Source organism: Diadema antillarum, unplaced genomic scaffold, assembly GCF_040938485.1.
Source record: "Diadema antillarum isolate AM-2024a unplaced genomic scaffold, OU_Dant_1.0 seq00001265_RagTag, whole genome shotgun sequence".
Lineage (NCBI taxonomy): Eukaryota > Metazoa > Echinodermata > Echinoidea > Diadematoida > Diadematidae > Diadema > Diadema antillarum.
This window is the reverse complement of record NW_027272047.1, coordinates 109,399-137,313: the sequence shown is the minus strand read 5'-3', so window position 1 is coordinate 137,313 and position 27,915 is coordinate 109,399. Positions and strand designations below refer to the sequence as shown.

Sequence of the window (27,915 nt, the reverse complement as noted above, 5' to 3'; positions counted from 1 at the left end):
ATGAGCAGAAGGCAATCGTTAATTGATGAACATGGGCGTATCAATTAGGCTCGATCAAAATAGAAAAACTATAAATAAAATGAAATACATATATTCATATATCAGTACCATATTCATGTATTTTCTTAAATATTAAAGCATTTTAATATTTATTTTATTTTATCTTATTTTCTTAAAATCTTAAATTTGTCTCTAAAATAGAACAAAGTAAAACAACTTTTGAACAAGGCCTAGGGTACAGATCACGCTTGGGAAAATAAAGACAACCTCGTAAACGATACTGCAGAAATTAACATGTGGAATTCATATTTTCACTCGGTTTAGCGGGATTTCTTTTCAAATCTGAAGAGTCTATAACGTATTAAAGTGATTTTGTGTCGTACTGACCACAATTTCACGAGGATGACGCAGTATTTGCCTCCAAATCTCTTGGCCCTTTTTGCCCCTCGTGAACCGATTCCATACCGTCCACCGCTTGATAAACTACCAGAAGAAAAGCGAACAGATGGGTACAGCGGGATTTCACATCTTGTTAATCTCTTTGAGGTAAGCTGAATTTGCGAGGTCTAACGTTACATTAACTACTTGTAAGATTTGAGAATAGTGTTTGACGTTCCGGTTAACACTCTCCCAAAATTTCAATGCGGGCATTATCGTGAAAAATTACTCCACTTTACATGTAATGTTACTTATTCACTTTGCACAGTAAGCTTCAAATTCTATCTTATTGCGTGTGTCACACCGGGAAGCGAACACCACCTCCATTCACTTTACACGCAAGCGCGTGCGCGCGCGCACTGAATAAGTGCTGAATAATATGAAAGTGCGGTAATTTTTCACGATAATTCCTCAATACAGTACAGAATGTGCTTCCATACTATAGATTCCAGAGACTAGTCTAGTCTAGACTGACTAGTCTAGAGTCTTCTACGGCGCTAGTGTACTTTCGCACCTGTTTGTCAAACGACCTCCAAACATGCACAAACTTATCCTGGTTATTCAGTAACCTAAAATACTTCCATCTGAGTCTCCAAAGTCGAATATACGTTAAGTTTTTACACTTTTAGCGTTTACAAGTGTCGGAAAATCATTGGAAAATCTTGATCGCTATTCGCTGGAATTGCTGCTCTGCTCTGTACACAAGCACAATTACGAATTGGTCTGAATGTAGCGACACAGCGGCTTTTTCTATGGTGTCGTTGAAAAGCTAAAATTTGTTGTTTTTTTCCCTTGCCCTTGGCAAAGTCTTCCGTTAGCGGTTGTAGCTTCATGGCAGCGGTTGAATGAGCGCGTGCGCGAGTGTATGCTGTATTATATCTTTCTTTTTCTTTTCTCTCTTTTCTTCTTTTATTTTCAGGTAGAATGTATTCCCCCCTCCTTCCTACTGTAGCAATCATTTCTTTGTGATTTTTCTCTTCTCTATCTTTCTCAATTTCCTTTTTAACTCAACCGTATAGATCTACTTTGTGCCTGTTTTTTGTTTCCTTCATGGGTTGTTTTTCCCTCCAACTACGAGGGCCTTTCAGCTTTCCTCTCTATCCTCTCCAATCTTTTTCTTACAGGTCCTTCTAATAATTGTTTTTTTCCCTTTATTTCCTTTTCAATCTGTATAATTCTTTCTTGTCTTCATATTCATCTTTGCTCTCATCCAGGTTTGATTTATCTTTGTTTTCAATTTGTATTTCTTTGTAGTACATGTAATTGCTTTCCTCTTTTCTTTTAATGAACTCTCCATTTTGTAAACCTTTCGTTTTATTTTTTGTGGGTTTAACTTTTTGATACACTAACCTGCTAGTGTATTTTTTCTTTTATTTCCTTTCCCCCTTTTCCTAGCCTTTCCCTTATATTCTTCACCCTTGTCTTATCACATTTTCACAATCTTCTTTCATTCACACCAATTAACATACACACACACACACACATCTTTTTTGTCTTTGTCAATCTTTCATTTTTCTTTCTTTTTCATATAAACATTAATATACAAATTAGTTCATTGCAAAATAACACTAATACTAGTATACTGAATTATGGAAACATAAATTCTACATTGTCAATATCAAATAAAAAATTCTTGATTTGCCTTGATTCAACATTATGGTAAATTAAGGTAAAATCAAGAATTTTGTATATAAAACAAAACACACACACAATATGAACAACCCCAATCCTGAATCGCTATGCCGCGACTCGGTAGAAGCCAAGAGAAAGGTGGAAAAGTATTATCTTTTTAAAGACACCATAGAAAAACTTGCCGTGGTCACTGTGAGATAGCTACATTCAGATTAATCGCGGTGCTCGCTGCAGAAGCTGCGTTGCCGTGTGTTTTGTACATCGTGCTGCGCTGTCTGCTCCTGTGCAACGCAGTTATCGCCGAGCGAGTAGCTGCGATCGAGATTATTCCGAGAAGGATATAAGTGACAAAATAGTGAAAATTCCATTTCTACTGGACTTGAATCTCACTCAGATGCAAGTATTTAGGTTACTAAATAACTAGGGTGAGTTTGTGCATGTTTGGAGGTCATTTGACAAACAGATGCGAATGTACACTAGCGCCTCTACTACTACTAGACTAGTCCATCTATTTAAAATCAAGTATGATTCGATTGGAGTGCAGAGCAGAGAGAAGCCTGCATGAACATGATGAAAGATGTGCAGATAGACAGACGCAAGATGCAGACGTCAGACTTAGGGTAACATCCCCAGTATTCGGTCACTTTAAGCTTTTTTGCAATATTTTTCAAACTAAAATAATACATACATCATATCTACAGCAATGTATGTGAAAAAGATTAATAATATATCAAATTTCTTTAATCTCAATATTTATTTTGTTATTAAAATATCACACAGAATTTCACAAAATCGCAAAATATATCACCTTGAAAATTCCCCAGTATACGGTCACCGGCTCCAGTATTCGATCACGCAATATGCGACTTCAAAGTCAATGCGTGTTCAAGGGAGCTGAAAAACGCGTGCACGTGCTACCTTGTTGGCGCAAAATTGCATCTGGGACGTTGCGGCGCGCGGCGCCAGTTGTAGTTCACTAACAGTTACAGTAGTTGGTGACCGAATACTGGGGACTTGGCACTTGCATTCAACCCTTGTGCATTGAGACACTGTATCGGCATATACGGAAATTTTGTTTTTCTTGTGCGTTTTTGAGGATACCATCACAATCCAAGCTTGCGATAAGCAAAACACCCGCGACGGAACGGCCTATTTCTCAATTTTTAGCGCTTTTTCGGCGACCCGTACTCTTAGAACTGGGCTTATCCGTGCGCGCTTTTGGAAAGTAGCGCCGATTCTGCACTTTTTACGGTAAAATTTGGGATTTTGGATGGATTTTTGGAGGGGGCTAAGGAAGTTTTCTGTTGTGAATGAGTGTGTAAGTGTGTGAATCAATGTGATTTGCATGTGTTGTGACAGTTGAACTTACTGGCTGGTGACTAGTAATAAGTGACCGAATACCGGGGGCTGACCGAATACTGGTGCCCTTACCCTACTAGGACAAATTGTATCTCCAGCCGAGCCGCTGTGCCTATAGATGTAGTGTGTACATGTATGTACATTACATGTATACTTGGGTGACCCGCATCTCGTCATAGGTAATGTTTGCGCATATTTGAATCACATTTCGCCATCGAAATTCTTTGAAATCCAACTCACATACAGGAAAAATGCTGAAAATTCCAATGGAGTCACAAGTTCACTGATCGATATCGAAAATTTGCAGCTATCGTCGTTAAACGCGAACGATGCGAAAAAGTTGCATGCTAAGGAAGGGGCCCGCAACTCGTCACCCGCGCTCCCATAGACAAAGCACGTAAAAGACGTGTGCGGGTGACCATGATGCTCCCATAGACATACACGTAAAAGATGCGTGCGGGGACAGTGGTGATACTGACACGTACTTGTATAACACGTGTTCCGATTAAAATTTCAGATTTTCGCGAAAACTCTTCGGTTTTCACCTCAATTTGCTTGGTTGTGGTATCCCTGCCAAGTTTCAAGTGTACTGAATACAGTCCCGGGCATAAATTTTTGTTTAGTGCGCTTGAAACAATTTTTAAAGCGGGGTGACGGTATTTGGGCCCTTGACGAGGTGCGGGCACCTCACTATACACATTATCGTACGGATCGTGGACGGGAGATTATTAGAGCACCGCCAGATTTTCCACAGGGCACAGAGATTTCTTGTGGCTTAACCATATGGCCATTTAATATGGGGTTTTCTCTGAGCTCTTGCCTGCCAGTCCCACTCGGAAGCACACAAGGGGTTGAACAGTATTCTCTAGAGTAAAAGCCCCAATTTTATTCAACTCAAATAATACTCAACAAAATTATATAGATACAATGTAATAATGTATGTTAAATATATCAACCTATTTTTTCCCAATATTGATATTGTTAAACAGATTATAAAATTTCACTGAATCCCCAAATATTAAATCACCTACCTTGTCAATTCCCCAAAATTCGGACAGCCGTGGACACGCGCGAAATGTCACTGCGCATACAAGGCCGCTGAAAAATCTGCACGCACGCGCCATACCGTGTTGGCGCAAGGTTGCATCGGGGACGTTGCAGCGCCTGTTCGTGTCCGAATTTTTGAGACTCTGCACGTATGCATTCAGCCCCTGTACATTTATTCACTGCATCAGCACGTGCGGAGATTTTGTTTTTTGAGGATACCATCACACTCTGACTGATCTGAGCTTGCGATAAGCAAAAAATCTCGCAAAAGAACGGCGTAATTTTTCAATTTTTACCGCTTTTTCGGAGACCCCTATTTTTACGCGGGACCTACTTCGCGCACACTTATGAAAAGTTGCGGCGATTCTGTGTTTTTGACGCAAAATTTGGGATTTTAGATGGATTTTTGGAGGTGACTTGGGCACTTTGCTGTGGTGAACGAGTGTACCAGTATGTGAAATGAAGTGATATGTACATGCGTACATATGCGTACATGCGTACATATGCGTACTGTATGTTTTGACAGTAGAATTTGCTGGCTTGTGATAAGTGATACAATGTAAATGTCCGGATTTTGGTGGCCGGCCGAAAATTGGGGGTTTTACTCTAGTGATGTACACGTTATCGTACAGATTGTGGGCCAGAGATTGGAGCACCGGATAAATTTTCCACAGAGATTGGAGCACCAAATTAATTTTCCACAGAGATTGCATCTGGCTTAACCATGGGGTTTTCTCTGCCATTCGCACTCCAGAGCACACAAAGGGTTAAACAGGGTCTAGGACAATTACCCCCTGGGCAATTACCCCGGACCCTTCCCCGGGCCCTAGGGGGTGTAATTGCCCTGATACGGTTAATTAAACAGTATTCTCCACCTGTTGTCTCCTTGCAGGATCCAGCGGAAACTCCTCCACCAGCCAGGGGGGAGACGCGGGAAGAGAAGCGGCTGCGCAAGATGAAGGAGAAGGAGGAGGAGTGTAAACAGAAACTGGAGAGTGAAATTGCTGAGTGTAAGTACAGTTGTGTTCACTTTGCACTTTCTCCTGCAAAGATTAATTGTGTGTTGCTTACAATGTATATCAGTTTGTGGTGTGTGTTTCTTTCTGCTACAGAACAGACATTACAAACCTGTTTTTAATGCAGATTAGGCTTTGAAAGTGAAGTATCATTAAAAAAAAATAGTGAAAAATAAATTAGATATTACCTGTATATCGGTTGATTTATTTTCATCTTTGGGAATTGATACTCTCATCCCATTCTCTCTTTGTTGCCAAGATTGTTATTGGGTAGGATGAGAAATTGTGGATTGATATTATTTCATTACTTTCTTGAGATATATTAACATTGCAAACAAATGTACATGTAATTGTAATTTTACATTATTTGACAAAGGGTCATACTATGGCATAAAGATAAATAGATAAAAGAGTTAGGGGGTCCTGGACTTTTTCACATGTCATGGCAGACAATGTTGTGATGTGTAGTAAACACCAGGTATAGTAACATGATTTGAGAGGAGCTTTAATATCTTGTCTTTCCATATTGATTGAAAGACATTCATTCCTCTCATTACAACATTTTACTAGTATCGAGTGAATCAGTGTTTTGGCCTTGCCTGTAAACTAACTTCATACTTTCCAGAAGTTATTATGTGAGTGAATTCTAGTCCAAAGTTGAAAGAGTAGTTTGATGCAAGAACTACTATACAGATCGAAGCCAGATTTGTACGATTATTACATATGGCCTTTTTTACGATCAGTGGTGTAACTTTTGTACTCGGAGGGTCAAAATTTCAAACAAAATATTTTTTCTTTATTCTGTTTGATTCCTGTTTGAAAGTATTCAAATTTTTGAAAAAATAACATTTCAGACCTTAAAGCTGAAGGGTTATTGGTGTAATTTAAGGAAAACCCTGGCACCTGAAGTAAATTTAAGCAAAATTTTGCTTTCATGAATTGCACCATATTGACAAAATTCTTTAGTCAAACTTCACCATGCAAAGTTTATATGGTTAACAACAATATATAGTTTGTGACTCAAAACTATTTGGGAGTTGAATATAAAGTGAATTTAAAAAAAATACATGAGATTTAGAAATTTTTGCTAAAAATACCAATTGACATGTAATTTTTAAGATTTTAACTATTTATTGGAGGGCAGGCCAGGTCAAACTCTTACTATAACAAGTCTTTAAGAAGGGCTACCTTCCTATGTAGGTTAAATGAAATTCCAATCATTTCTTTAAAACTTGGATTTTTCACACATGGATGTTTCGGAGGTGACAGTTAACATATTAGAATGTTTCGGAGGTGACACTTATATTAACAATCACTCTTTTTGAGAATAAGTGACAATCACACAAAAACTTCTTCTTTTTATCAATGTTTCTAATAATTATAACTCGAGAACAAGAAATTAACACCTGTTTGAAGCAGATAAACCACACAGAACAAGTGTTTTTTACACTTCATTAATTAGCATGGGTACTGGTAGTTTGCCTTCCATTTGGACAAAGGATGTTTAACAAGCTAAATATTGTAATCTGAAGAAACATGGCATTCCATTTTCTACCTTAAATTGAGATGAGGGTGTGAGATCATTTAAGTAATGTTTCTTTGATCTCAGAACATTTTATTCCACAACACCAGGGAAGAATCACTTCGTTTCGGAGGTGACATTCAATGTTAACATTGTGTTGAAATTTTCATTTACAGTAAGAATATGACGGACATAAGCTAGATATTGTAACCTGAAGGAACATGGTATTCCATTTTCCACCTTAAATTGAAATGAGGGTGTAAGATAATTCTAGAATGTTTCTTTGCTCTCAGAACATTTTATTCCACAACACCAGGGAAGAATAACTTTGTTTCGGAGGTGACATTCAATGTTAACATTGTGTTCAAGTATTCATATAGTATGCCCCCCAACAAATTTACAATTAGACTTTTGCATTGATAGCACCCAATATGATTAAATCAGCTAAATTGTACTTTGGGGTCTTAAATTATAACATTTTAGCTCTATTTTGCAGGAAGCCCCAGTCAATTTGGTTAAGTGATCTCAAAGAAATGTGGAATGTTGTAAAGGATGTCAGGAGTCTGATTCTTCCAAGTTCAGCACTTGGATGCTCTTAGAACTGCATATCAATGTGTAAACACAATATATAGAACTTGGAGGGAAGGGATTCCTCACATGCTCTACAAAAATCCTCAATTCTCTTTGACCTCTGAAGCAAATTTAATGGGGTTTTCTGTAAGGTGTGGGCAATGAGTTATAATTTCAATCCCTCAAATTGTATTTTAGATTGATTCACTATCTTTAAAGTTATCGTTGCGGAGGGTACCTCTGTAGTTTTTTGGTGGGGACATACGGTATGAATACCAAAAGCAAAAATTCTTATTTGACTTGTGTACGTTTTTGTTTGCACATAGTTTTATAAATAGATGAATTCAAGGATGTTCATGAATTCTTCATCATCCTTGATAGCCACCATACAAATGTTATAATGCTGGTGAAAGGTGTTTGGTTCATCTGGGATAAATTTTCTATACACCAGATTCATTGAAACTGTTGACATTACTAAAATATATTTTACGTATCTTTCTGAATTGCATGAAAATTACCTGCAAATCATATTAGTCACTTTTGAGAGTAAAAAGTATAAGATAAGAAAAACCATTTTATTATTTTTTAGGTGACACAACACAGAGACAACCCAACTTCTCAGGTGTTAACTATTTAGTGAACATTCATATCTTTCCTCATGGCTTTAATTTTCAAATATAAGCTCTTTCTTTCAGTTCTTACTTGTTATCTTGTTTAGTTATTCTCTTTCATGATAATGGATAGCAGCTCATATTTTGTTTGAGATTGTAATTCATACTAATCTTTAACAGGTTTTTACAATTTGGTTAACACAACAGTTTGTGTTTCCCAGCTGAAGAGAGCAGCATAATGCTTTTCTGTGAACTTGAGGGGAAAATTTGTTTTTGTTCAGTAATTTTCCCCATCAATTTCACAGAAGGTCCCGGACACAAACTGGTCTCAAATAAACCTATAAGGGACCAAAACTGGAAAAGGACAAGTTCACCTTAATAGACACGAGGGTTGAGTAAATACAGCAATAATAGTAAAACACATCAGTGAGAGTTTGAGGAAAGTAAAGCCCCCGTTCCACTATGCCGTTCTCGCTACGATTTGACAATTTTCTCAGGTCGGGAAGGATCGGGTAAAACCTGAGCCGATCTGGACACAGTACGATGTTAGAACGCTCTAAGTACGCTGCAGTTACGACTACCAAGTGCTTGCTACGCTCTTACTACGATGATCGGGAATTAGACATTGCGATCTCTGCCGCTGCCGGTACGCTTTAGAACGATGTAGCTACGCTGTTAGTGCGATGTTGCCGATGTTATCCGATCAATGCACGCTGTATCTACGCTCTGAACGATCTATACGATCTTATCACGCTGTTACCCCGTTCAGAGAGCTGAAAAGTGCCCGATGTGCCCCGATGTACCCCGATTCGACTGTGGGTCAGCAGTCAGTCAACTTATTAGCATGCAGAACCGAAGAAATATACTGTGGACCTCGAAGATTCATTCTTCTTTTTTTACTTTTGATTTTCAAAGTTGTTGTTGCTTCGTTATTCTCACTACTCTTTTTTCATCAGCGAGCCCGTGCTTCTGTGCCTCCAGTGCCCTGGTTATGACCCACCATTTCCCTCTCCTCTCCCCTCCTCCCCCCCCCCCCTTGTCCACCTCGGACTTACTACCTTCTTCACTACTATATCTTTCTATCCTCTCATCAATTTTTTCCTTACAAGAGAGCCGCCATGTGTTTGTTAAAGGACAAGTTCACCTTCATAAACATAAGGATTGAGAGAATGTAGCAATATTAGTAGAACACATCATTGAAAGTTTGAGGAAAATCAGACAATCCGTTCAAAAGTTATGAATTTTTGAAGTTTTTTTTGCAGTACCCGCTGGATGAGAAGACTACTGCAGTGTATGAATAACTTAGATGTCACATGCGTACAACAATACAAGGAAAATATAAAGAGAATTTCACAAAATTCCATCTTTTGAAAAAAGTACACATTCCCCTGACTCGTTACCGATAAATGTTATGGGCAATATTATTCCCCCTGCCTTTAGAAAGAGGCAAGTCAATTGCTCTTTTATTATGCGAAAAAAGTGAAAATATGTTGAATTTTCTTTTATATTTTCTTTATACTGTTGTACGCATATGACTCACAAGCTGTAGTAGTCTCCTCATCCAGCGGTTCCAACACAAAAATTTAAAAAATTCATAACTTTTGCATCGATTGTCCAATTTTCCTCAAACTTTCACTGATGTGTTCTACTAATGTTGTTGCATTTTCTCAATCCTTATGTTTAAGAAGGTGAACTTGTCCTTTAATGTGCGTCCGTATGTGTGCATGTATGTGTGTATTACTCTGTCTGTCTTTTTTTTTTTTTGCTACCGCTTAGGGAAATTTGTTGTTGTTGTTTTTTGCAATTATATATTTTTCTCTATGAGGGGACTGCATTCTAATACTACAAGCTCTGCTTTTTAGCAGTCCCCTCCATTTCCAGCAATATTTTGCATGCATTTACCACAGTGACGTAATTGTTATTTGTATCTCTGTTGATAATTTGCCTGCATCTCTTTTACAACGTTATTCTGTTCATCGCATTGTAGTACTGATTTCATGACGTCTGTGTATAAGAGCGTTTCTTTGTATTTTTTATTATTTGTTTGTTGGAAGTGAAATAAATCAACTTGAACTTGAACTTGAAGAGCCTCCTCAACTCACGGTTCTTTTGCAGCAATGCATTGTATAAACAAAGACGTGCTGATTTTTCAAAGGATTTTTCTTGATGTCCTTGCTTTTATAGTCCGTCTTCCTCCAGTTGTAGATGATTTCATATTCTTCAAAATTCTGTTATGTCCTCTTCCTCCTCTTTCAGCATCACGTGCAGTCTCTCTTTCTTCGCCTTTTGGGTAGCTGCTTCGCTGCTTTCTTCTCTTCTTTTTCTTCATCTCTTCTTCTTCTTCGAAAATTACAGCTAAAATTACTTCCCGTTCTTGTGCCGATGTTACTACGCTCAGAAAGACCTTGTTACGCTCATCCCGCTGCGTTTACGCCGTCATTACGCTCTCCCCGCTGCGTTTACGCTGTCACTACGCTCTCCTCGCTTGCCGTACGATTAAAAATATGTCAATTTTGATCGGGGAGATCGGGAAGAAATTTTGAACCGGTTCAAAATTTCTTCCCGATCTGAAAAACTGCCCGCTCCAACCCCGACCTCCACACGCTGCTGCTACGATGCTTCTGATCCCCGTACGCTTTTGCCGCTCTCTCCCGATCTGCTAGATCGGGACAGATCGGGGTCCAAATCGTGATAGTGGAACGGGGGCTTAAGGCAATCCGTTCCAGAGTTATGGATTTTTGAAGTTTCTGCTCAGTCAAAGCTGAATGAGAAGACTTCTATAGCTTGTGATGTCACATGTGTGCAAGGATATAGAGAAAGTACTATTAAAGATATCAAGAAACTTCCACATATTTTCACTTTTCTTGCATAACAAAAGAACACTTGACTTTTCTTTTTTGGAAGGCAGGGTGAATAATATTGCCCTAAAATACATCAGTAGTAACTTGAAGAAATGTGCACTTTTTTCAAAAAGTAAAGTTTTGTGAAATTCATTATATTTTCCTTATATCGCTGTACGCATGTGATATCATACACTGTCGTAGTCGTCTCATCCAGCAGTGATTGCGCGGATACTTAAAAAACCCATAACTTTTGTATGGATTGTCCAATTTCCCCCAAACTTTCAATGATGTGTTCTACTAATGTTGTTGCATTCATTCAATCCACATGTATATGAAGGTGGACTTGTCCTTTAAGAAACCATTTTCTTTTCCTTGAAATTCCAGTACTTAAAGCCAAATTCTAAGATAGAACATAATAACAAAACAAGGTAAACACCTCATCAAAATCATATTGAGATAGAATTACTAATCTTGCTTTTGGATCTTTCCCTTTCCAGTCCTGGGGACTTGTTCCTCTGTTCACTTTAGTTGTCACAGAACTTCAATAATCTTAAAAATACAATGTCATAAACAGTTGGTTCAACTTGGAAAATGTAATTATTATTGTCATATTAAAAAAAATAACATAATTTTGTTTATGATTAACATAATTTTGTTTATGATTACCACATTGTACATGGAAAAACAACAACTAAGAATTCAAGAACAAGTTGTGCACCAGCTATAGGCATGTGGCCTTTTTGTGGAGTTTGATTATTTGATGATTTTTTTTTTTACATTCTTTTTTTTTAAGATTGTGGACTAGGGCATGCATGAACTGCCACATGTACATGTATCACTTTGGTATCAAGGGAATTCTGGTGAGCTATGTATACAAAAATCACTTCTGTTGTGATGATTTTGTAGTCTATATTAAATGTATTAGAAAATGTTAATAGATAGTGACAAGGAACTGAAGTCTTGCCTTTCACTATCACATAACAATATGGTGTTAACAAACAATGTCACCTCCGAAACACAAGGAAAAGCAACCTACATGGAAAGCTGTGATTGGTAAATCTTTACAACTAAATTGCTTTTGGAAATCAAGCTTCTAAAGATGAAAGCATCTATATGTTTACTTAACTAAAGCATGAGAATTGATCTTGATTACAATATTTTATATACAACAGATGGGTGTATTTTGTGCATTCTCATTGTTAAAAAAAGTGAAAAAATGTAAATTTGCCCGAAAACATACAATCTAGTAATTAAAAAAAAGAGTGAGAGTGTGTTAGTTGATTTCTCTACATTGAGACTTATGTTACTAAAATGAAACCATTGGTGTACATGATATGGTTTCTCTTCAACAGAAATGAACAAAAAATCTTGTTAACAGTGTTTTGTCACCTCCGAAACAGTAATTCCTAGTTTTTATTAGATCTTTTATTAATCTCTACAAACTTCTCACTTCCTGTTGCCATATTACTATTTTCATCCAAAAGAGATTCCTGTCACTTGGACAGAATCAAACAAAATTGCTTTGTCTTCGAGAAATTATCAAATATAATATGCTTGTTGTTTCGGAGGTGACAATTGTTTCGGAGGTGACAAGTGTTAACGGAAAATTGTAAATTGCTCCGAAATGAAAACAACAGACTATATTTCTACTACCTTCCTTCAGAGATAATGTGAGGGGATATGTTACATTTTTGCAAATGTAATGTATAACTGATGTCAAGAATAAAAAAATCAAATACATAAATCTGTTGTCGCGGAGGTGACAGAAATGTTAACGGAAAAGTTACATAAATTTATAAACGCTCACCAAAAAATGATAAGCTATTTGAATTAAATTATCTTTGGATCAAAGTTAAGTCAGATTGATTACTATTCTGTTTTGATGGAAATTAGCAAAGTTGAATTTTATAATTGTGAACAAGAGCTAACTCAAAAGAGGGGTTAATTGTTAACGGAAAATGTCACCTCCGAAACATAAAGTTTGGACAATTTCAGTCTTTAAAGAAGACAAAGCAGAACCTGGTAAACATAATAGTTCTTAATGTTGGATACCTGTCTATCACAACAACAACAAAAATAATGGAAAGGAATACACAATTTAATATGCTAGCTCTGACAAAAATACTATGTCAGAATGAGTACACCAAAAGTGTTGGATTTCAAGTATGTAAGTGCCTACCACATCTGAAAGAAAAAGAGAGGAAAGTTCATTAAGGTACCCAAGGTAGACACTGTGGGTGGTAAGTTTGTGAGAAAAAATAATGCATATCTGTCAGTGTATAAGAAAGTTATACACCAATTAGTGCCAACACTGTGTTTTACACCACTGATTGTAAAAATGGCCATATTGTTAATACCTGTAGGCAATAATTTTCCCGGTATCCCATCACACTCTTCTATACATCTGTGATATGACTGTTATACAAAATTTCTTGTGTGTAGCAAGTTTTTTACATCTTCACTATATTTTCCCCATCTTTTCTTTTGTCAACAGGGGATGCACACAGCAATTCCGGAGCAACATCCAATGCATTCAAGACTCTGTTTGTGGCCCGAATTGTAAGTGGTGGAGAAAGTTAGAAAAACTGTTGTGCTTCCATGGATGCTTGCATAATTGAGTCCTTATTTCTGTATCATGTGAAATGCTACCATTGACTCATGCTCAGAAGAATCTTTTGGTGTAATGATGTTCTTACTGCAGTCCTCACATACAGTACATTGTAGGTAGTCTACAAGCTAGCAGATTGTAAAAAAAAAAGGGAAAAAAGGGGAAAATTATACCTACGCTTTGGATGTTGTGTTCTGATCACATGAGAACGAGTGCTGCATGAGAGATTCTGTACATCATTGAAAAAGGTGATTATATTACATCATGTGATCTTACGTTATTCAAAAAAAAAAAGCAACAACACTTTCAATTACATTTATACAGCTGTGCATGAATTTGCAGTGGATCTGCCTCATTTACACGTACAAGTAAAAGTGTTCTCCGCTCACCGAAAGTTGTCTGTTATTCAATTGTCATATTTTGTTTTTAATTGAAGTTGATGTTTTAGACAAAAAATAGCAACTTCATTTGGCACTGAAAACATATTATGCATGTTTAGAGAAATTCATACAGCTGTGACTGTGGACATGATTCTTATTGTTTCAAAGCAACAAAGTACGATGTATCAGCTGAACATCTCTTCAAAGTCTGGTTGAAGAGCTTTTTGAATACCAGAAAAGTTTTTATTTTTAGTCCCTTTCTCTTTACCTTTTACTGCAAAGAAACTCACTGGTCTTGAACTTGTTCATGTTCATTTGCTTGTAATCTTAAGAGGAAAAAATTCATAAATGCAGTCCACATGTTATACCAGTACAAAAAACAAATGTTTTGTGTGAGAGTAAAATCATGTGTTCTGCATTACTTTCTTAATTGATGGTGAAACAAAGCACTCACAATAAGTCACATGTTTGTTTTTATGGATTATTCCCTTTCTTAGAATTTTGACACATCAGAATCCAAGCTGCGGAGAGAATTTGAAACTTACGGACCAATCAAGATGGTAAGCCTTCAAGCTCAGAATTTGTTTGTTTGTTTGTTTGTTTGATTTGATTTGATCTTGGGGTATGAAATTAAAATGTTCTGTAGTTTTGATGTCAGGCATTTAAGAATTAAATAGCATCACATTAAGATCTCATGTCAGATGTCTATCTGTTGTCAATCTTGATGATGGGAGATCATTTGAAAATCACACAAAATATCATGGTACCATAATCTTATTATTTGAGTACTCCTGGAGGATTTTGTTACTCTTTTTTTTTTTTTTTTTTTTTTTTGCTTTTTGAAATAATTGAAAAGTTAAGTGTCCTGTTGTATGTCAGACAAGTCTCACTGATTAGCAGGAGGCTTTTTGTAAGCGCAGTTATCTCCCATGTCTCACTGTTGAATTACCGGTACAGCAGGTACTGAGTGTACTCGAAAGTTCAGCATATGATATTTTGTTATTAAATATATCAAGTCTGCAGGAATGTGATCATATCAAATACATTAGCTCCTTCAGTGTAGTTTCCTCTTCCGTTCATCTTTATGTACTTCCAGATCAGTATCGCACATGATATCAACACCGGCAAACCAAAGGGCTATGCCTTCATAGAGTACGCGCACGAGAGAGACATGCACAGTAAGTATACACACTGTATCGGTATGGCCAACACAATAGCCATCTCCTCATGTTCCTGTATGTATGTGATTACTGCACTACAGTTGGAGAGCAGTGTATTCATACTCTACTGTAAAAGTGGATATTTTCGCGTGACTAATTTTTCGCGCTTGGCCGGGTCGGAAGAGTTTCGCATGTTTTTAATTCCGCGGAATCAAGACATCACGCCCAGGCACATATGGCAAGCAAAAATATTCGCATGCTTTTATTTTCGCGCTAGTTTCTGGTTGCGCGAAATGCGCGAAAATTTGAACACCGCGAAAATTTCCACTTTTACAGTATATAATTCTTTGTTCTGTAGGGCCTTATTACATGGTTTGATATGTTCTGCAATCCGTATTGTCAGAGATTGGTTCTGGATTGCTTTGTCGTGATGGGAGCAAACAATAAGGCGGTATGGTTATAATGTTGTAACAGCAGAGATGCTTTAAATAAGGTATCAAATCAAAGGTATTGTCTGTGAAGCCCTTGCCAAGAAGCGTGGCCTGTGCCTTTTTGCATGGCAGTTCAGAAGCATTAAGAATTTTTTGAGTACTTTAGGATTGAGACTAAATATGTGTGAACACATTCCTTGCCATTGCTATATTTATAAAGTGTAAATCTGGACCCCACTTTATAAAACAAGTTCCAACAATTGCGACAATTATTGCTGTATGCAGTGGTAGGGCCAGACATTACTCAATTGCTAATTGGCAGTTACTTAGCTGTATCAAGGTGTTTGTAGTAATAAGGTTCCCATGTCATGACTTGTATGAAACAGGGACCAGGAATTTCAGTGTTTAAAAAGAAGAGTTTGGAAAATTCTGGACAGAATGCAATCAATAGACTTAGATTTGACAAAACGTTGCGCATTGAGTCAAATAAAGCCCAAAGTCAAAAGACACCATGTGAAATTTTAGATCATTTTGAAGGACCACAGGTATGTACAGAGTGTATTAAAATGATAATAACTATTTTGTAGTCCTCTTGCGTGTACACTTAAGTACTGGTAAGTCTGTGTATCATGGTATGACATTATCTGTAAAGTACATGAGCCTGTGTTGTGTGTTTGTTTGTTTATTTTTATCCATTCATTTCTGGTAACAATGGGTCCGAGGTGAGTTTCTGAGTGATGAAGTTGTCGGAATTCAAAGTTGATTCTCAAAAATAAAATTGAAAACACGTGTCTGGTGAGTATGATATTTTGTGTGTGCAGTTTTCCTGTAGTTGTTGTTGAACTTCACTTCAAATGCTATCATTCTTTATTTCTAGATTAAGAATTGTAGAAACTTTCTGCAAAGTACATGTACATGGTTGGATATCTTATAATGCAAACTTGAAGCATGTAGCCACATTTTTATTTTAGGGACACTTGTGTACGTAACAATATAGTCATGAATGTATTTTCATGTTTAAATTATATCATCTCTGAATTTCACCTGAAAGTTACTGATTACATTGTACTTTCATGTTTATAATTTTGAAAGAGAACAGTTCAAAGGAAAAGTAGTTTAGAAAGGTACATGTATGGGTTTCTTGAATTTTTATTAGAATCTGTCATCCATAATAAGTTTTTAATGCTGTCCAGATAATTTCATGCAAGTTAGTATTTGGAGAATATTAAGTTTAATGAATAAGTTGTGGTATGTGATATTTAGTGGCATTTTAACTGAAATCCATGACCGTAGAATTTTTGTCTCGTTCAGACTAGCTCTCTCACCTTTCTCCTTTTTGTCACTCCCAACACAGCCACGCAATTTGAACGTGTGCGCTGCTTGCTCATTGGCTAACGCTCAGCCATGCTTCATTATGATTGGCTATGCAAAGAAACATGTGACAACCTTTAGGTTTGTATGTTGGTAAGATGGTTGAAGTTTAAAGGAGAAAAAAAAATGGAAGAGGAGAATGAGATGTGTGGAATGCTGTGAATAGTTCTCCAAGCATTGTCCAAAAAACACAACTCTATACACCAATATATGACATTTTCTATGACTAGAGGGGAAGTAACAAGGAAGGGAAAACATTCCGATCTTGATGAATGCACCGACATCTTTTCTTCCAAGTACATTAAAGGACATAGACGCATTTCAGCACTGACAGTACAACTTGCAAGTTAAATTACAAAGCAAAGTCATACAGGGTTCTGAATCCTACAACACTACAAGAAAGGATTAGTTATGGCATAAGGGTTAAAGGGTGTAGTTCTTTCTTCTTTTTTCTTTCTTTCTTTGATTCTTATTGGCATTTGAAGTACTTTGTGAGGTTATGGGTACATTTGTTTGACTACAACCGTATGCTGTTTTTGTTTTCTGTGCAAACTAAATTATCATTCACAGCCTTGGCATACAAAAGTTGTGAAAAAATTATGTTTTTTCCTCTGACTTCTTTAAGGGAAATTGCTCATCAAAAAGGTGCAACACAATTTAATTTCTTTACTTTCTATGAAAACAAAAACATTTCTTTAAGAAGACTGGCTTTTCTTCTCTTTTTTTGAGAGGGGGGGGGGGGGTAAGGGTTGTAAGTTCAAATTATTCAGGTGTATAGTTTGAGCTGTATAGATTTGATTGAATGTAGAAAATAGAGAATGAATAGAGATAAAAAGCAAAGGTGAACATTGCGGGTGTGAATGATTATGACAAGTTTGATTACTGGTACTGTTGTGTGTACAGTGTGTGAGTGTGTACGTATGAGGCTGCAGAAAAGTTGGTAACTGTGCAGCGTTTTTCAAGCGTGTTTGCATGGAGTGTACAAGTAACGAACATGGATGCTTTTGTTGTCATTGAGGAGGGAAAATGGAGATGTATGATAGTGCCTGGCGCAAGCATGGAATGCGAGACAGAACGAACAGCGCCTCCCGTAAACATTTTTCTATTCCTCGCTCTACAACTGTACAGTTGATAACTTCTCATACCTTTGTATTAAGTTACAAAACTCCCCCGTTTTAGTCAGTCAGTAGAATAGTATGTCCATTGTGGACCCTCAAACAGATGTTGGCATATATAATGTCTGTTAATTTCCTTCCCTTGAGGTGCCAAATATCCCTTTTCTTTCTAGTTTTAGTCAAAGCAAATTTATTCACAGATAGTATAGACAGTGGTGTGTTGCACTGTTAATTTTGAAGGTTTCCATGGGCATATGTGATGATGGCATCTTACGGTGGATGCAGTGTATTGTGAAAGCCAGCCTTCCACCGGTGTGAGCTAGGAGAGAGCGATGGCTGGAGCCAAGGGGGAAAGGGAGGGGTGTGGTGGGGGAGAGGTAGAGAGTGCGATGGGGTGCAGCATAAATGAGAGTCTGAGAAAAAGCAAGAAAATAAGTGATACAGACAGTCACACACAGATAAATGTTGAGAGCCTCTGTTCAGAATGAAAAAAAAAGAGAAAGGAAAAGTTAACATATGAAAATGTAAGAAAAAAAGATCAATGGCAAGGTTGCAGTCATTCGGCTTTTCTATTCTACCGTGGGTTGCAGTTTTGTTTGGTTTATTGGCCTTCTATCCAAATTCTAGTGAAGCAAACACATCTACGCATCTCATCACATGATATTCCACAGCAATAAATGTGGGGTAAGAAGTTGATTATGACTGATGTCAAGCGAGTACTTTTGGTTTGCTATGCCAAAGATTACCGCCCCGCTTCTCCGCTTCTCCGCAAATTATACACGGAATACTGCTGAACGTGAAGATAGAAGATGAGGAATATCGACGAGCGTGCAGAGGAGAAGTTGTTGCCGAAGACGTAAATGATAACTGCACCTCTCTATCAATGAAGTTTAACACGAGTATAGCACATTTTTTCGAGCGTGAAGGGTGCTATGCCACTGGAGCGCAGCAGAGTTGCCATTTATTTGCCTATCATTGTTTAAAAAAGAAATCAAAAGCTGTTTGCTGTTAACATCCAGATGTAAAGCAACAATAAGAGTTACGCTGAAGAAAACTGCTTCACTGGATTCTATAAGGAGAGTAGAATTATCCACAGGTTTAGCAAGAAAATAATGACTTGTGTCATTCATGAGAAAGAACTTTTGCTTTAAAATTTAATTTTTTCTTTCCCTTCCCCCCTTTTAAGTTCCTGAAGTAGCAGATATATGAACCTGCAAAAGTTTTGGAGTAAAATATTCTATAGATGCCTTTGCATTAGTTGGTGAAACTAAAAGAAAATAATCCTTGGTTTATTTATTATAAAGGTAAATTTTGTAACTGGCAAGATGCGTCGTATGTAAAGTTATAATTTAAAGTTTTAGAGTAATTCTTATTGGTACAAATGTATGGTGTATATTGTCAATGAACTACAATAATATCTGATTATTTTGAAGATTACAGTGTAAGACTTAGTAGGAAGAAATGGTAATACTTCCTTTGAAGCAGTGTACACTGTATAAGTGTAATTTAAGTGATCTGTTGTAGCTCAAGCGTTTTTACAGATGTCTGGGCAAAGCAAAAGTTTGTCACATGAATACTTCTATGATACTGTTGCAATATTCTATCTTCAGTGATATTGTAATCAGGCCACAATCCTCACATAATTTGCAAAAAATTTGATTCATCAAATAATGGCTATGTGATAACATTTCTTTTCAGCAACTTGTACTATTTTGAATGAATGTTGCAAATCTTTTTCATAGTGAATTGCAACTTTGAATCCTTCCATTTCAGTATTTTCTGATATCATTTTATGTTTAGCTATTCCTGTCTCTCAAAATGAGAAATGAAGTAAAAACAATGTTATCAAAAACTGACATCAATACTTTAGGATATGACACATAAGCAGTGAATGGTAAATGAACTATTAGTACCAACCCTGTAAGTGGTTGCTTAGCAAAGTGCATTGGTAAGTCTGATACATGAAAAAAAGAAATGGGAACAAAAGGCAAAAATGCACTATGGCTTGTACACCAGAGGCGGCGTTAACATCTTCACTGCATTATCACGCCATCTGGGCCGGCAAATAGTAAATCAGATAAGTATAAAAACCAGATTGGTAAGTGGATTCATCCATGCCACAAGGCTCATGCAAGAAAGAGAAAATAAGATACAGATGCCCAAGATGTTTTCGGTAGTTATTTGGATCCTGCCACAAATGTCTGACCATAATATCTACGTTGAAAAAAAAGGGAAAAAAAGTTTGAAACTAATGAAATTTGGGCACACTCTGGATTGTGTGCTAGACAGCTTTCTTCTTTCAAATTGAAGCAGATTTAGAATTTAGTGTGCATTTGGTTTGAGAGACAATTATGGATATCTTTACAATTAGAATTCCCTCCATTTGCATTGGCTTTGCAAAGTTGAGGAAATCTATTCCGTCCTGCTAATTCTACAACTCCGTACTGTTATTGCTACATTATTGAATGTACTATTTTTGGATGCACAGGTACTCATCAAATTTCTGCAGGTTTTTTGAAAGTGAAAATGAAGTCATATCTACTTATTCATAGAGAAATAGAGATATGCTATGAATTTTGAACTTTCTGTCACATCAGACCACTTTGATGTACCACTGGTGTGAATTAACATTTTCATGAAGAAGTCATCTACTACAGCAGCTGCAGCCAAAAAAAGAAAAAAGGAAAGGAAAGAAAAAATAGCAAATACTTTTCTTTGAAGGAAAGCTGTCTTCTCACAAAATTGAGAAATTATGTCTTACTTGGCAATGCACACAGTATTATTTGTGTAACATATTTACCAACATGAGATAAAAGAGCAGATTCTGGAGGTAAGTATGATTGATATATAATATTGTATGGATATCATTCTTGTTGAGCACTCGCCATCACCAATTGTTTCTGCCCCCACCCCTCCCCCTCCTCAAAACAGCGGCCTACAAGTACGCCGACGGCAAGAAGATCGACGGCCGGAGAGTGCTAGTGGACGTGGAGCGAGCTCGAACGGTCAAGGGATGGGTTCCTCGACGATTAGGTGAGTAAGAAATTAAAAACAACTGAAAACAAGTACAAAAATATCGCAACTGGTCAATTCCATTGTGACTTATGGGACAAAGTGACAATTTTTGGCAATTTCAAACCAGTATTTTGAGATAATAGTTGCATCAAATGTATTTGTCTCAGTTCATGGTTAGATCCATCATATCACATTTTGTGAAAACACCATACTTAGTTTGAAAAGTATCATTGCATTACGTACAGCAACGAAAAATTGCTGTCGTGACTTATGGGACATTTGAGGACCACCGTTTTTCACATGGGAAAGTAAGTTCTGAAATATTCTTACACACAGTCTCTGGAAAGATATTTTCTTTCCTGAATGTAGCAAAGGGTTGGTGCTTACACTGAACCAAGTGGTATTAATATCTACTCATTGGTACAGTAGCAGGATAGGGAAAACCAGTGTGACTGATGGGACACAAAAAATGTGACTTATGGGACGCTATCAACTACCACATTTTGAGATTGAGAGAATAATATTTGCTGATGCCTGAACAAGTTCTAGAACATCATAAAACCAATCTATGACCAAAGAACATTCAGAAAATAAGCCATCTGAGAATATTACACAAGCTGTATTATGGTCATAACAGTGTATCAGAAATGATACATAAATTCTGCAAAAATTGGCAGTTTTCATGAAAAATGAAGGTTTTTTGGACATAACTCCACTCCACGTTCACCGATGTTCACAAATGAGGTATCAGAATATCCGTTGTGAATGGCTGCTTTGAGTAAACAATACCAGATCATCTAATTAAGCTTCATTAACCATCTATACTCAATAGTTTGATTTTCATAAAATGCAACCTTTCCGTGGAATTGACCAACTACTGTGCAGTCGTGAGTCTGTCTGTTGAATATGCCGAATTGTATCTGTTGTGAGATCGGTTTACATTATTACTACAGTCAAACTCGGATACCTCGAATTCGTCGGGACTGAAGAAAATGGTTCGACGTACGCGAATTTCGAGGTACACGTACGTCGAATTTTCTTCGACTTGTCCGATGTTTATCGATGTTCAACGTTTATCGATGTTCAACGTTGTGTCTGTTATAGTGCCTACTGATTGTTTGCATGCTTGTCAATTTGAATTGAATCAACTTTTATATGAATGAATTGAGTGAAAATAGGAAATGAAATCAAAATTTCAGAAATAAAGATTTTGGTGGCCCGATCGCGCCACCAAAAAAAAAAAAGTCGGATGTTTGCCTTCACTTTTCAAAATGAACAGCGGTAACAATCGGTTACGTAAGATGCTAAAATAAATGTCAGAGTTTTGCGTTTAATTGTGGAAATGAATGACGGTAATATTCGATTCGGTATGATACTAAAATAAATGTTGGATGTTTGCTCATACTTTTGGAAATGAATAACGATAAGACTCAGCTCCGTATGGTGCTAGAACTAATGTTAGATATTTGATTTTGCGTTCGGAAATGAATAAGGATAACATTCGGCTCCGGAAGACGCTGAAATAAATGTCGAATTTTTGCTATGACGTTCGGAAATGAAAAACAATAACATTCAACTCCGTACGATGGTTAAATAAATGTCGGATGTTTCCTTATACTGTTGAAAGTAAATAGCAATAGCATTCGGCTCCGGAAGATGCTAAAATAGATGTCAGATGATCGTTTTTATGTTCGGAAGAAAATAGCAGTAATATTCTGCTCCATCATGTCCATATGATGCTAAAATAACTGTCTGATGTTTGCTTTTAAATTTCGAAATGAATAACAGTAACATTCAGCTGCGTTTAATGGTAAAGTCAATGTTTGATGTTTGCTTTGACGTTCGGAAAAGAGTAACAATAATATTCAACTCCTGACAATGATGAAATAAATGCTGGATGTTTGCTTCTATGTTCGAAAGTAAATTGCAATAACATTTAGCTCCGAAAGATGCTAAAATAAATGTCGAATGTTTGCTTTGATGTTCTGAAGTGAATAACAATAACATTCAACTCCGTACGCTGATAAAATAAATGCCGGATGTGTGCTTTTACGTCCGAAAGTAAATGTCAATAGCATTCAGCTCCGGAAGATGCTAAAATACATGTCGAATGATTGCTTTTACGTTTGGCATGTTTGGAAGTGAACAGCAGTAACATTCTGCCCCATACGATGATAAAAAATATATATATATTGGATATTTGCTACGGTACATTTCAAAATAAATATCAGTAACATTCAGCTATACGTTTCATAGTCCAAAATGTCTGATGTCTGCCTTTACGTTCAAAAATGAAAAACAGTAACATTCGGCTTCGTGCGATGACAAAATAATTGTCAGATGATTCATTTCACTTTCGGAAGTGGACAGCAGTAACATTCGGCTCCGTTCGATAATGAAATAAATGTCGGATGTTTGAAATGAATAACGGTAATATTCTGCTCCGTACGATGCAAAAATAAATAACAGATTGTTGCTTTAAATTTTGGAAATGATTAATGGTATTAATCCGCTCAGTTAGATGCTAAAACAAATAGCGGATGTTTGCTTTCACGTTTGGAAATGGATTACGATAGTATTCAGCTCCGTAAGATTCTAAAATGAATGTCGGTTGTTTGCTTTTACATTTAGAAATGAATAACGGTAACTTTCGGTTTTTTACAATGCTAAAACAAATGTCGGATGCTAACAAATGTCAGCAAATGCTCCCATTTTCTCATTTCAAACGTAAGTTTTGACCTCCTCAATATATGGGCATCAACTTTTATAATAATATCTACGCCTATTAACTTGTCAAATCTTTAAACACTGAGTAAGATGATTGAATTTTCTATTCATTTGTTTTAGACATGGACATCTGTATCACTTCAATAATGCTTAATATTAATTTGTCTATGTTTAGTAGGACCGATTTAGTTTTTCTAATGTTTTTCCTGATTTTTTTTTTGTCACCAGATTTTACTTTCGACCACCAGAAAATAAAAATCAATGATATTGGTGGCCCGATAAAACTTAGTGCGGAGCCCTGTGTATTCTATTCTTCATTGTGATCGGCCTATACTTCCAGATTTTCATAATCGCATTGCTGGAAAAAAAAAGTTTCAGTGCTTGCGTTCTCGGGGAAGTAAACTTCGTGAAAGGCAAAAAAAAAATAGTTTGAAAAAAGGCACTACGAGGTAGATTGATGTTTTGACAGTGGAGCGTGATTAATGGCAAAGATATAACTGTCAACGTAAGCAGGTGCGCCCCGACGGTTGAGAAATCTACGCGCACGGTATGACTGTCTCGATCAAAAATTAAAACACAGTGGTTAAAGAAAAGCAAATGATGGGGCAGCGCGTAGTGCTCTATCGTAAAGCACTCCATTGGCACGGGTGCTATGTGCATACCATGTACGTGTGGTGTTGGGGATTTTCCTTGTCAGCTGTGTATCGGGTATTTCTTCTTGGGCGCGCGATTGTTCTGGTCTCAGAATATTTACAATCGAGTGTGAAAACATGTGACACGTCTTCGCTGTCCACGCGCGCTTAATCGGAGATGCTGAGTGATGTTTACAATTTCGATTCGAGCAACATGCCGGGAAAAACAATAAGTTAATTAAGATCAGGACATTAGATTTCCCTTCGAGGTAACCGAACTTCGAGTTATCTTTTTCGAGCTACGCGAATTTTAATACACGGAAACTCCATAGGAACAATCGGGACTTTCATTTTGCCCCCGAGGTAAGTGATATTCGGCTTATCCGATGTCGAGGTATCCGAGTTTGACTGTACCTTTTAATGAATGTGCAGTACATTGTACTTACACTGCACCTACATAGCTGAAACTGCATGCAGAGTGTACATAATGGAGTAAAGACACTTGGCAGGTCTTTTCAATTTTTTTTTACATAGCAGTCACGCAAGGTTTCTTCTTGCAGCTAACTAATAAGGTGATTAATTTTGCCAACTCTGCTTTAGCACGCAGTGTGGTCCTGAAATAAACTGGATTGCGATGATATCGTCTGTCTTACGTCATTAGTATTAACTTAATTAAGGGAACATAAGGAAGAAAAAAAATGTGCTTTGTTGACTGCTCTTTTTTTTTTTTTTGCAATTATGTGATTGACGACCTGTGAATGCTTTGGCGAGGTCTGTACAAGACAGTTGCACAAGCCCTAAAATTGATATGCTAGACAAATATTTTCTTGATAAGCTGGTTTGAATTTGGTGGATATTCAGACTCCTGATATGCTTGGTAAGCTTCTTGTAAAAACGGGACAAACTATTAATTCCCATTTATGTTATGAAACAGACTGTGCATTCTATGGCCCGAATTCACGAAGGTGGTACAAATGAAACCATGGTTTAAACCATGGACAAAAACCATGGAGTGCCAAGTATCGCACGTAATATTTCGTTACGAAATTGGTCATTTCGTCGACAAAATGACCGTTTCGTTAACGAAATTATCATTTCGTGGACGAAATATTCATTTAGTTACAAAATGTTGTCATTTCGTTACAAAACAATCATTTCATCGACGAAATTACTGATTTCGTAACGAAATATTCCATGCGACACTTGGCGCTCCATGGTTTTTGTCCATGGTTTAAACCACGGTTTCATTTGTACCACCTTCGTGAATACGAGCTTATATGTTTTGAGATAGTGTTGTACATAAAAGGTTATGACAGCAATTGCCTATGAGCCATTTTCACTTGGTGGTCAAGCACAACAACTTTGCCTCTTAGCAGAGAAATTTCACTTTGCTAACATTCTTTACAGAAATGTGTCTAAAGCAGAAATTATTGACCATGATGCCTGTTTGCGGATATTTGTTTGGGATGCTTACAAGGTGTATGTGTTTATGTAGATATTTGGTTGTTTTGTTTCCTCTATATCTTTGTAGAATTCACCTTGTATGCATCGATCCGTTTCTACTGTGTTTTCTTTTTGCACCACAGGTGGTGGACTCGGAGGCACACGCCGCGGTGGGCCGGAGGTCAACTCGCGTCACTCTGGTAGAGAAGATCCAAGTGGAAACAGGTGAGTCGGTCTTCATCTGAATGTAGCTCTGTTGATGCTTTCACCCAGTTGCAGTTGGGATGGTCTCTCTGGGGAAATGGTGGCCAATTTTCTCCTCAAGGATGTGGGGGGGGGGGATGGGGGCTGAGGAAGGGGCTGTTTGGGAAATTGAGATTACTAACATGCCATAATGAGCTGATGTGCTGTAAAAGAAAAACCAAATGGGCGGGATGGGCTCTTCGTGACTTGCGTCACTTACAGTCATTACCTTTGACAAGCTCTCTCACTGGACTGTCAGCGGAATCTTTGAGCTTACTCTGAGAAAAGGGGTTTCATGCTGGTGTGACGACACAAGATGTGGGGTCTGTTTAATAAAGATTGAGCGTAAGTTGCAATCAATCGCAAATTGCATTTCATAAACAAAAACAACATAAAGGCTAATGGTGAATAGGAATTTTATCACTTTTTATGTGTGCTTGTAACTTTCTGTCACATTTCTATTCTCAGGGATAGGGAAAGAGATCGGGATGATGAGGAGAGAGGAGGAGGAGGAGGCCGAGAACGGGAACGCAACGACCGGGACCGCGAGAGAGACCGAGATCGGGAGAGGCGGCGTGAGCGGGACCGAGAGCGGGGTGATAGAGATAGAGACAGGGACAGAGAAAGGGAACGCAGGCGGCGCAGCAAGAGCCGAGAGCGGGAAAAGGACCGCGGAGAAAAGGACCGGGACAGAGACAGGGACAGAGATCGCGACCGAGAACGCAAACGGGATCGTGACAGGGATCGTGACAGGGACAGGGACCGCAGCGAGCGCCGGCGTGATCGAGACAGGGATAGGGACCGCGATAGGGACAGGGACAGGGACCGCAGCAGGCGGGACCGGGACCGGGATCGCGAGGCCGAGCGGGAAGAAGGCAACATGGACGAGGGAGGGGACGAGATGGCTCGGAGGGCGGGGCGGGATCAGGAGGACCGCATGGGTGAGTATGGGGAGGACGGGCGCGGCGGGCGGGAGGGGTACGCTGGGGAAGAGCAGGAATACGGTGAGCAGCAGCACTTCGGTCAAGGGGACGAGTATGGGGGCGAGGGCGGCTACGACGAGGAAGAGATTCAGAAGCTGAAAGAGCTGCAGCAGGGAGGGGCCAATTTTGGCCAGGGTATGGGGGAGGAGGAGGAGGAAACGTACGGAGGAGACCAAGAGAACCAAAACGGGTACAACCAGGAGGAGGAGGAGGTGGCTTTCTAACGTACTGGTCCATCATTCATATGAACACTGATATAACCAGACTCTAGTACCCACACTCCCGAGTGAGCCACCTGTATCTTGTAAAGTGAAGTCCAACATACAGGCACTTTGATGCTTATTGGAGTACAGAATAATACCACTGACATGTATGGTCATTCAAATTATCCTGAAATTGATCATCAACTTTGAGCATTGCATATTAAATCTGTCTAGCTAGTGCACAGAAATTAAGCATGGACAATATTGAGGAGCAACAGTTTTATCCCATGTCACCAAGATAGTTTGCATGAATTACAAGTACATGCATGGTGTACTACATGGAGACACATATTAAGGTCTACTTTGCAGTTTACATATCCAGCATGAAAACCTTTGTCTGGTCATTACAGCAAGATGGTGACTATTTTTCATTCGCAGTGACCATGTAAATCAGAGAATGTTTGGTATTGATGATGCTAAATTCCATATCAGTTATTCTCCTTCTTACCTACATCAGTTACTCTCATACTTATATTCATGGATGTGTGAAGCATGAAAAGACACAT

At 37.8% G+C, this 27,915-nt stretch overlaps 1 protein-coding gene across 1 annotated transcript; it reads left to right on the top strand.

Moving 5' to 3' along the window:
* Positions 1-266: 266 nt before the first annotated feature.
* On the top strand, positions 267-27,370 carry LOC139745415 (uncharacterized). The gene is made up of 8 exons (XM_071655805.1): positions 267-546; positions 5,369-5,486; positions 13,533-13,597; positions 14,524-14,586; positions 15,123-15,204; positions 21,035-21,136; positions 26,064-26,145; positions 26,632-27,370. Exons 1-8 carry the CDS (start codon positions 403-405, stop codon positions 27,368-27,370), a joined length of 1,395 nt encoding a protein of 464 aa, XP_071511906.1. The 5' UTR covers positions 267-402.
* The last annotated feature ends 545 nt before the right edge of the window (positions 27,371-27,915 follow it).